At 34.0% G+C, this 11,469-nt stretch overlaps 1 protein-coding gene across 4 annotated transcripts; it reads left to right on the plus strand.

The window, feature by feature from the left end:
* The first annotated feature begins 935 nt into the window (after window positions 1-935).
* On the plus strand, window positions 936-11,110 carry LOC110102427 (leucine aminopeptidase). 4 transcript variants are annotated; one of them, XM_028699726.1, is made up of 2 exons: window positions 936-2,013; window positions 9,250-9,543. In XM_028699726.1, exons 1-2 carry the CDS (start codon window positions 1,033-1,035, stop codon window positions 9,526-9,528), a joined length of 1,260 nt encoding a protein of 419 aa, XP_028555559.1. In that variant the 5' UTR covers window positions 936-1,032; the 3' UTR covers window positions 9,529-9,543. The 4 variants fall into 4 exon arrangements, with proteins under 4 accessions (XP_028555559.1, XP_028555561.1, XP_020686423.2 ...); XM_028699728.1 differs by lacking the exon at window positions 9,250-9,543 and adding an exon at window positions 11,066-11,110 and having other exon boundaries at window positions 939-2,013; XM_020830764.2 differs by having other exon boundaries at window positions 939-2,013; window positions 9,384-9,458.
* The last annotated feature ends 359 nt before the right edge of the window (window positions 11,111-11,469 follow it).

An 11,469-nucleotide genomic window follows, 5' to 3' on the forward strand; every position in this document is an offset into this window, starting at 1 on the left:
ATCGGAAGCAACCAAGGGAGTTCGCTCGCTGTGAAGGTACCTTACCACCTCGGCTCCTTCATTGTTGTTCAACTTTGCTCCTTGGACGACGTTCCCTTTCAGTCGGATCAGAAGTTGCAAAATTTTGATCGGAAGAATGACGGGAGTTCGCTTGTTGGCTCCTTCGTTGTTGTTCGACGTCGCTCCTTGGATGATGATCCCTTCTTATTGGATCGAAAGTTGCAACATTTTGATCAGAAGCAACGACGGGAGTTCGCTCGTTGGCTCCTTCGTTGTTGCTCGACTTTGTTCCTTTAACGACGTTCCCTTCCGGTCGGATCGGAAGTTGCAACATTTTGATCAAAAGCAACGACGGGAGTTTGCTGCTGTTCGACTTTGCTCCTTGGATGACGTTCCCTTCCGGTCGGATGGAGGTTCGCTCGTAGGCTCATTCTTTGATGTTTGAGCTCGCTAGCTGTGAAAGATACTGGGTCAAAATTCGGTCAATTTCGAATTTCCGGATCAATCTGAATCATATCCGAAATTCAAAGTGGGTCGAAACTCAAAACTCAAATCCAACCCATTTTGAGTTTGAATCGACCGAAATTCAAAATTTTCATGTGGGATTAGAATCAGATTTTCGGATTGCGTCAATTATTCTCTACTTCTGGATTTCTAGCATTTGTTCGACTGCTGGAGTTCTGTTAGAGATGATCCGCGGTCCGTACGTAATAATTTCTGCTGACCGTGGGTCGTTTTCGTGCGTTGTGATCGTGGGGGAACTTTTATTTTATCCAGTGAACGTACGCTCCTCTACGTTCGGATTAAGGCAAAAAAAGCGCAATACCGAGTACCGAGTACCGAGTTGTACAGAGTTTTTTAAAAAAACTCGGTACTGCGCTGTTTTGATCTAAAACCGAACCTAGAGGAGCGTGTGTTCACTGTTCACTGGATGTAATAAAAGTTCGATCGTGAGGACCTTCCCAGTCTCCTCTACTCCCGCCGGCAAACCAACAGGAACAAAACCCTAGACTAAGCCAGCGGCCGCCTGCGATGTCGCCAGTAGATCCTCACTCTTTTACCGACTCCTCGGAACCCTTCTCTACCCACATCGCTCTCAACCTATTCCTCGATTTCTCTTCCTCAACCATCATCGGCTCCGCTCTCATCTCTCTCCCCACATCCTATTCCGGAAACCTCACCCTAGACTCCCGGGCCATCTCCATCTCCGCCGTTATCGATCCCGACTCCCTCTCCCCTCTACCGTTCGCCATATCCTCATCCGCCGACCCCATCAAGGGCTCACCTATCACGATCGCCCTCTCTTCTCACTCCTCTGTCCTCATCGTCTTCTCCACCTCCCCATCCTCCTCTGCTCTCCAATGGCTTTCCCCTGCGCAGACCTCTTCCGGATCTCATCCTTTCGTTTATACCCAATGCCAATCCATTCACGCCAGATCCGTTTTCCCATGCCAAGACACACCCGCCGCACGCATCCGCTACTCCGCCCGTATCAACCTCCCTCTTCCCCTCTCGGCCGTCATGTCCGCCTCTAAGCTAGCACGCCGCGATCCCATAGCCGGAGAAGGATCCCCCGGCGTACCGGATTCCCTCTGGTGCAGCAAAGACCGCATCGTTGAGTGCTTCAGCATGGATCAGCCAATTCCGCCTTACCTTTTTGCCTTGGCTGCTGGTGAGATTTCAGGGCGGGATCTTGGACCTAGGACGAGAGTTTATGCTGAGGGCGGGCCCGAGGTGCTGGATGCTGCGGCGAGGGAATTTAGTGGGGTTGAGGAGATGGTGAGAGTTGGGGAGGCGTTGTTTGGGCCGTATGAGTGGGAGAGGTTTGATGTGCTTGTGTTGCCTCCCAGCTTTCCTTATGGAGGGATGGAGAATCCTAGGATGGTATTTCTGACCCCGACGGTGATCAAAGGCGATGCTACCGGGGCGCAGGTGGTAATTCACGAGCTCGCTCATAGCTGGACGGGGAATCTGATAACAAATAAGACCAACGAGGACTTCTGGCTCAATGAGGTGAATTTTTTTCCTTTTTTCTTGTACCTTACTATTACTTAATGCCTGCTTGTCCAAAGAAATTAGATAGTTCTGCATCACTATCTCTAATTTATCTATAAAGAACTAATTGGATTAATTAATAATTTTTGGACTAATTACAATTATATATTATTCTTATAACTATTTATTGATTAATCAGTGAGGTTAATGCATAATTATTTTTAATTTATTCTTTGCTAATCATTCTACAAGCTACTATCATCATCATCATCATTTACCCACGTTTGAATTCCCTAATTAATTTATTAATTATACTAATTTAGCATCTCCAACTTTATTTTCTCACTAATTTATTAAATTGATTAAAATAAATTCGTAACCTGTATCATCCTTGCTTATTTAATTACTCTGTAACAAATTTCCTGATTAAACATTGCTTAAGTAATTAGTGATTAACATTCTTTATGATCATTATTTAATTAATATATAATCAACCTAAATAATCTTTATTTAGTTAATTCACGTATTGATATAATATTATTCGTTATTTTCTTATGCAAAGGAAAACTGAAGGTGATTTTCAATTTTACAAACGTAAAGTTACTTCTCACCGTTATAACGATGAGATATAAATTGCTGCTTAATGTTATCTACTTTCTATCAAATAAATGTTTGATTGATATTCTAAATGTGGACACTGACCTCATTACACCCAAAAAAAAAATCCAAAATGCAAATTCAACCACTTTCATATACTCACGTGAAAATAAACTAGCTCTTCATGCTTTTTTCCTTTGCATTTGTTGGTTTCCGAAGATGAATCTATTCCCCTTTTAATGCAATTGAGGACTCAATTTTTCTATTTTTGGAGCAGGTATTATTTAATAAATCCATTTGTTGAAAACTTTGTAAATTTGGCTTTGATAACCCAGGAGATATATATTAACGCCTGAAAGTATTTTCGATGTTAATATCCATATTTTTTGAGTTAATTTTTAAAAATTTTTGGATGTAAGTCAGAGGAATAATGGATTTAAATGATTTTTATTTAGCTTTCTATAGTGGTTTGATCTTTCAGCAATAAATGTAAGCTATAAGATAATTAGAGAAGTATAATTAGTTATAAGGTAATTGAATTAATCTAATTAGAATAAGCTATTAGAATTGGTTTTATTCGAATTTAATTTAGATTATTAAGGTTTTAATAATGTAATTAAAGCTTAGGATATTTTTATTGATTCATTATTTAAATAATATAATATTTTATTGGTTACTAAGATAGTAAGATAAGACTGATTTTCCTCTTTAACATGAATTAATTATACTAATTAGTATTTCATTAGAATAAATGGGATTACATCTCTTCCAATCAAGCTAATTACATAATATATGAACTAATTAAACATCAACTATCCTAATTAATTTGTAATAAATCAATGAGTAGAATGCTAACTTAAGGATCAAGTAAGATCATAATATACTGATTAGAACTTTAATCTGATAGGAATTGATGTTACTTTAATTTTATCAGTTAGAAAAGCATTATGTAGTAATAATTAGTCTCATTAAAATTTAGGCTATATACTGCTATAGTTTCTTTGTTTTACTATATTTTAAATTATACTTATGGCTATGAATTTTAGGAAGATTGATGTTCACCTGAAAATTAAATTAGATTTAAGCTCAAGTTAAGATAAAATAGAAGTCAATCATCACACAAATGAGAAATGTTCTACTCAAATTGAATTTGAATTGAGTAAAATCTAGATCATATAAAGCTAATTCAATATCAAATCAAAATCTATATATATGTTTGTATGAATGCATATACACTTATTTATATGTATATTTAGATTTCAATTATTTTAAATATGCATTATGATATATATATTTTAACCTTTATATGCATGATTTTATTCATGTATATTGGATTAAGAATTTTTGTTAGGAGATTGGTAATCTATAGAGATCAAATCAAGTTTTGGCTCAAATTGAAGTTAGCAAGCCTCGGCTCGAATCAAGATTTGATCAAGCCAGCTTATAACCAGACTCTTGAGATTGGAGTCACTTCAAATTGATCTTAAACCAGAGTCAAATCGACTCAAGGTCTGATCGTCAATTGCTTTAATTGAGCTTGTGCTATAGTATGCTTTGTTGCTGAGTTTAGGGAGTGAATAACTATCTAGTGAAATTATTGCTAAGACTGTCGTCTAATTTGATTTAAAAGTAGATGTTATTTTATAAGAGTTTTTGTGGTATATTGGTAGAAGTTGGTTGAATAATCAAAATGGACTTTGATATAAAATTCATGTGAAGATAGTTTTATTTTCTAATTAACAATTAATGTGATTAATTAATTATGCTTAAATTTGTACTATTTATTGTAAACTAACTAAAATGACTTTTTATCATAATAATTTATTTTCTAAGCAGATATTCTAGTTAATCCCCCTAACTAGCTTAATGAATCCTACTAATTTAATATCTTAATTAGTTAATTCCTAATTAATTAGATCTTACTATTATTTTAATTAGTTTATAGAACACTGGAATGATTTATTATTCTATTAATGATTTGATAACTAATTAGTCTTATATGATCTCTATTTTAATTTATTAATCAACCAATCTATCTATAACTAATAATGTTTATTTATTATCTTAATCATTGGCAAAGTATTTCTAGCCCAATGCTTATCAAATTAGTGTAGTTAATCAAATTAGTTAATAGCCATGTTATAAATTAATCTTATTTTATTAGTTTAATTTGATATGTAATTTTTAACCATTCTTAGTGCGTGGAAGATCTATGAGCTTTCTTTGACAACTATCCATCTGGGAGTTAATGGATGCTAGTAGTTAAGTACTAGGAAGTTTCAGTTGTTAAATATGTAAATAGATATGAATTAAGTGTTATACATATAAAACTCATTAATCTATATTACATGCAACTAATGAAATATTTATTAATAATTAGTATATCAAAATAATGGAAGCAATGCATAATAATTAAGGATTAAACATTAACTTAGGCTAGTTTAAATTTTAATTATTATAATTTTTACTTCGATAATTCTAGGGTTTAATTAAACTTATCCAAGACACTAAATATATGTTATTATTGAATATATTAGTTAGGATATGATAATGGATCATAAAAGGTGAGAAGTTGATAATCATTTGAATAATATTTAAGAAAAGGAAAATGAGGACTCTATTGAACCAAACTTTGATGGAATGAGTATTAAGATTGTGATAGGAAATACTTGATTTCAAGTATTTCCTAATCACGTTGGCAACAAATCTCAAGAACAACCGCTGTCCACAGCAGGAAAACAGCCCAAAACTGAGGGAAAACAGAGAAAAACTGCAGCGAACACGGATAAAATACTTGTATTTTACTAATAGATGCAAGGAAAATAGCAAAGATACAAGGATCCTCTATTCGAGAGGAGGATCGCACTCTCCCAATCTCTAGACTACGATCTAGAGCCCAAATCACAAGAAGAACAAGAGAAATTTCAGAAACAAAATCACATAACCCTAAAACCACCCCATTACTCCCTACTTAATGCATACCATTCAAAATAGACACAAAAGGACCTAATTACCCTCACTTCCCTTCATTTTGGCTCCAAGAAACAATTTGAAATTCAAATGGACCCCACCTCTAACCTCCCTGCGGCTTCCGCCTCATTTTTCCGCCCGCCTCCTTCGGTAAACGCGAACCGGCCCGCTGGATTGGGCCGGCTGGACCGGTCCAGGGAGGACCGGTCTAACAGATTGTTAGTTGAAAAGTTGTCATAATACAAGTCTAGAAATTGATTGTTCATAAGCAAGGAGATTTTGTGGTGAAGTGAAGAGTTATAAAGGTTATTAAGGCAATAAAATATGTTTTTATAATGAGAAAAGTGTGGAAATAAAATAAGTACTCCGAGTCTTATAATAGTTATAAAAACATATGTCTTGCGAATAGAGTTGATAAAATTAATTATAAATACTATCTTTTGATGATTAACAGTAGGGTTTATATATTACTCTTAGCTCTTGAGGTATAAGGGGTGTTATACAGTAAACCGTGTTTCTAATAAGGAAAAGCAGCAAAAATCCTTGCTCTCCTTCTCACTCTATATGAGCTCATAATCATTTACAGATGCTCGCCTTGGTTTTGTGAGCTCAGCATTATTGATGAGCTTGCCTTCACAATAACTCAAGTTTGCATGGATGCCTGCTTCTGGCAAGCATAGGTAGTCCTTCCACAACTTAGATGCTTATGAGGTAGCTGACAGAGCCAATTCGCATTTTTATAAGTTTGTACTAAGACAATCCTTATGCAAGTTTGTACAAAAGCAAAATTATGTATAGGGATGAAAACCAACCCGAGCTGCTCAGGGAGTCCGTGTGCAAGCTACTGCGTGCAATCTTGTAGTCTGCATGACAGACCTTGCATTTCACACAAATTTGTCATGCCAACAATCTAGTTGACCACTAAAGCTTCAGTAGTTAAGCTCTAGACTACCTTTTTGATTGAGGGTATTTTAAAAGAATTGTGGTTCAAATACAAATATGTTTTATGATACATTTTAATAGAAAAATTAATGTTGATAATTGAAAATTACCTTTATGAAGATCAACAATTTATCTTAAAGCCAGCTTGCATATGAGAAAGGCATTAGGAACCTAAATATAACGATTGTAAAAATATGGGCCCATCATGAAGCAGTCCTTTGACCTCAATAACTCAGATCTAATTTACCTTGTATATTAAGCTATGTACAAAGGAGAATAGAAGATGTATAAATAACGAAGGTAAGAGAAAGGTTCTTAGTGACTTTGAGTCTTTGATCATGCTAGATGTATTCAAAGTAAACTTAATAGGATCTCAGGAAGATAGAATAGTAAGGAAATTGAAAATGAGAGTTTTAACGAAGAAATTGTTTTAAAAGAGCATCATGAATACTTCTAAAGAAAAAAATGGATAGATCTAGAATAATGAACTTGAAATTTCGAACTTTATATTCAAATGAAATACTCATTGAGATTTAGGCTTCATTTGATTGGAAGTTTTTGGTGCTTATTCTGTTTTAAAACAACAAATTCATTTCTTCTTTACTGTTTGGTTCGTCAAATCAAGTTCCTAATAACTCCATTTGTTTCATTTTTCTGTTGTTTTGAGAAAGCTTTTTATATATGCTTCTCTGGTAGAAAACTCCATTTTCTGAATCAATATTTTTTAAAACTGTCTTTTACAAAAGTACCAAAAAACCAAACGAAGCCTTAGAGACTTGTGAGAGATATTAGAGTAGATTGGTTAACTGCTATTTAATGGAATTAAAAAAAAAAAACATGTCAATGGAATGAAGAAAAGGATTTTGGTGCCAACATTTGAAAGAAAATGAAACATATAAGGTTGTTGTAATTATAGGAGAATTAAATTTATAGGTCATGTAATGAAGTTATGAGGGAGAATTAATTTATTTTCATACAAAAAAGATCTATAATGGATTTTTTAAAATTGTTTTAGCTTGCCTAAATAATGCATCCAAAAGGACTCTTTGAAGGCCTTTATGTATTTTATTGATAAAGCCTATACATTTTCTAAACATTTGTTTAAGACTTTTATTTGACCTAAATCAGAAAGGAACTCTAGTTTGTGTTTTAAATAAAAATAGATTATTGGAGTATGCTATGAATTTTGTCGACAAATTATATATGTCATTATTTTAATTAATGATCCATTTTTATAACATAAATTATTCTTTTTGTAAGAATCAAATGAATTTAATAGCATGTCTTAGATACCAATACCATTAAGTTTTGCATTGAAAGATTTTATCCATAAAGTTTGTGATATAGGGTATATAAGATATTTATATCGAAGGCAACAAATTAATTGGTGCCCCCTTATGGAGGTGGTGGAAGTGTTATTGGGTGGTGGTGAAAAGGGTATTCAGGGTTTGGACGTATTTGATGGTGAAACTTTTATGATATCAATGGACAAGCTTTTCTTGAATGAAAAGGGTGAAGAATTCTAGATCAAAGGTTTAATATGTTAGAGAATTGATATTGATATTTTTATAGATTTTGCATCAGTGATTAAAGACTTGTGATGTTTTAAATTCGATTGCTCACAACATAAAATTGTCTCTATATGTTGGATTTTTGGCTAAAATATTTTAAGGTTATTTGGGGAGTTGTGGTCTTGTGAGATTATTAGGGATAGAAGGGGAATATTTGGGAGAGTTTAGAAGGGGTTGGATGTATTTTAGGATTGAGGGGAGCTATGATTGAGGTTATGTGGACAAGATGAGTATTTGAGAAAAGATAATTAATGACTCATTAAAACCCTAAGGGATCAACCACCAATCATTACCAGAGATTAGAGTAGCTACCAAGCATTTTAATCTAAAATTTGTATAAGCAAAAAAGAATTTGTATTCATTGAATCCAAAAGCACAGAGTTGTATCTTATTTATACATCTTTTTCAAGCTTAAATAGCTTGAAATCCTTAGGGGTTAATTAAATATTATTACATGGATTGATGACTTATCATAATATAATAAAGAATAAAATAAATTTTAAAGCTCTTGAAAATATGAAAATTTAGATTAGTCAAATAAGGCAAATAGAGTGGCATTGAAATTAAGTAATTTTTAAAAGTTTTTATTTCCTTGATTGAAAGGGTTGACCTACCCATCGATGAACTTCAAAATAAGCTTCTTAATTATTATCCAATGATTTTAGAGAGATTATGGGTCATCCATGGGCTTGCGTGTAGAGTTGTCCATGGTAAATGACCCAAAATCTTAATGCAGTTCATTGGTTCGGGACCTTATCCTTGATTTTTATCTTGGTGTGATGCATCACTTGGTTAGTGACTTATGCCTAAAGAAAGGCTGGGAGTTGGTAGTCTTGGGTTTTTAAATCATTTACAAAGTTACACCTAATTAACACTTGTTATAACTTTGTTAATGACATTATCTTGGCTAATTGTGTTTTCTCTTGATGTTTTTTGTATTGAAGTTTTAGATCATTGTTTTTTTCTCTTGATCTATTTTGGTGTTTCTTCTTGTCACATATTTCTTGATCCTTATATAATTCAAATCACATAAAAAGATTGAGATGAGTGCTTTGAGATTCACAAATTTGGACCAATAAAAATTATCTTGCATTGGGATTCACAGCTCATTGGGAATTGTGCCTTGTATAGAATCATTTATTTTTTTCTTTTTTGAAATTGTCCTGTTATATAGAAGGCTTTAAGGAAATGCTCCATGCGTCGTTTGGAATGTAGCTTGGGTTGCGTGATATTGAGATTGGCATCCTCAGGCCTTGCTCATGTGCTCAATCTTTCCTTTCTTGACATGTTGTGTGACTATATGTATAGTCTTTTGCAAGGTTTTGTATGCAGAAGTACATGGAGAAATGCGGTTTTAGCGGTGCATAAAAGCAAAAGATTTTTGTGCGAGGTAATATCCTGTTTTAAAATTCTTGGGATTTCCTCTTCTTCTTTGCTTTGTGTATGTACTTAGGAATATGAGAATGGTGGCACGTGCCTATTTTTTTGTTTGCTATTGTTTGGACTTTTGTTTGTTAGAGGACTGAGTCATCTCTCTTCTCTCTCACGGACATTGGTTTGATTGAAGTTGAACAACATAGAATGTGCAATTGTTAGTTGTTTATCAATGTATGGATTCCTCACTCTTTTTTTGTGCCTTATATAATTATAAAAAACTTGAACAACTCATCATCTTTGTTGTGGCGTCCCCTTTCTAGAATGAATGCATTGAGAAGACGTGCACTTGTAGGTTGTATGATAGGGAATTAGGGACTAGTTAGGCTTTTGTATCGATTTGTAATATTTTTGGTTAATCAGTTGAATTTTGATTAAGATCGACATGTGCGCTCTTACTGTAACGCTTACCGAAAGCCTAAAGTATTGAGTCAGCATGACAAAGATGGATGGATGTGCATCCCTTCGGAATAATACATTATAGTTGGCCAAATAAAGATTCCACCAAACGTGATCTAACAGCTCCATAATATTATGCTAGACGATTTTGAACATATTTTGATATGATTGTGCACCTAGGGCTGCCGTGAAATTCCGAATGTGATTACAAATATCTTACCATAAAGCAAATTTATATTCAAGTGTGATTAATTTAACTACTAAAATATCAAAGAAATAATGGAAGTATACTAAAAATGCTTGCTACTAGTCCATGAGACTTGTGCAGAAAGGAGAACTAATTTTCTTCATTTCCAATCAAGCTACTAGTAACTTTCTAGGGTACTATTGTGCGGCTCATCGTTTTAAACCAAGTACATTTTAATCTACTGATAATTCTAGTGCATATTATGCTACTGCCCTCACATCATCCATGATACATCCCTAATCAACTGTTGCATTAGATCCTGACCTTTTCTTAGTAATTATTTGCACCTGAACGAGATCAAACCAGTTGTTATCAAAACAGTTGCATTATATCCTTCAGCTGAGTTTCATTAATTCTGCCTGATTTAGCCCATAATCAACTTCTCCCTCTTAAAATTTGGGATGCTTTTGGATGAAATCAACCTAAAACAGCCTCTCTCATCTTTAAAACAGCCTCTCCCATCTTTACGTTGACGTGTATGACTTCAGAATAAAATCTTGTTCAAGAACACTGACATCTTTATTGAACTATGCTCAATCACTGTTGGGTTTCTTGTTTAGATATTTTAAAGGAAGATTTCTCAAAAGTATTAAGTGGCAAGCAACCCTTACTGTGAATCAGCTCAATAATAAACTACATAACTATTTTAAAGTATGTAATATTATGAGATAACCATTACTAATAATTATTAAACATATTGCATAGCCAATAATTTAGGCTTATTAAAGAGGGATTATAAATTTGAGGTTTTCAAAGAAGAAGTGAGTGTATTTGGGTTTGTTAAGGTGGTTTTAGGGTTTTAGCATTCAACCTTATAAATTCTAGAAGTTGTAAATATTCTCCATTTAAAATCAGAAAATATCATTGCAAATCTTGAAATTTTTTATTTAAAAATTGTTGAATTATGCAGCCAAGAGGAGGCCTCGTCAGCAATCCGTGAGCCGCAATCCGAGGGCTGCAGTTGGAGATCCGTGGCCAACAATTTGAGGGTTGTAGTTGGAGATTTTTGGGCAATAGCAGTTATCCGAGGGTTACAGTCGGAGATACGTGGGAAGTAATTCGAGGGATGCAGTTGGAGATCCATAGGATATGATTTCTATAATTAATTAGATTAAATGTATTTGCTTTTTTGTTTATTCTCCCAGAATGTATACATATGTAATGATTCCAAGAAATAGAATAGAATTCAAATTTCTCTCTAAACAATTTCTTCATGGTATCAGAGCCTAGGAAAATCCTAAGCCTTCTTTGAGTGCTAGAGGAAAACCTTCCTCCCTTTCTTCCAAACCCTCAAACGGTGGTAACACTCCATCA

This window comes from Dendrobium catenatum, unplaced genomic scaffold (assembly GCF_001605985.2).
Source record: "Dendrobium catenatum unplaced genomic scaffold, ASM160598v2 fragScaff_scaffold_1374, whole genome shotgun sequence".
NCBI classification, from domain to species: Eukaryota; Viridiplantae; Streptophyta; class Magnoliopsida; order Asparagales; family Orchidaceae; genus Dendrobium; species Dendrobium catenatum.

Bases quoted from the DNA above. Each gene is read 5' to 3' on its own strand.
- LOC110102427 (XM_028699726.1), top strand. From the start codon at position 1,033: ATGTCGCCAGTAGATCCTCACTCTTTTACCGACTCCTCGGAACCCTTC. The intron at 2,014-9,249 runs GTGAATTTTTTT...CCTGTTATATAG, and splicing joins AGGACTTCTGGCTCAATGAG to AAGGCTTTAAGGAAATGCTC.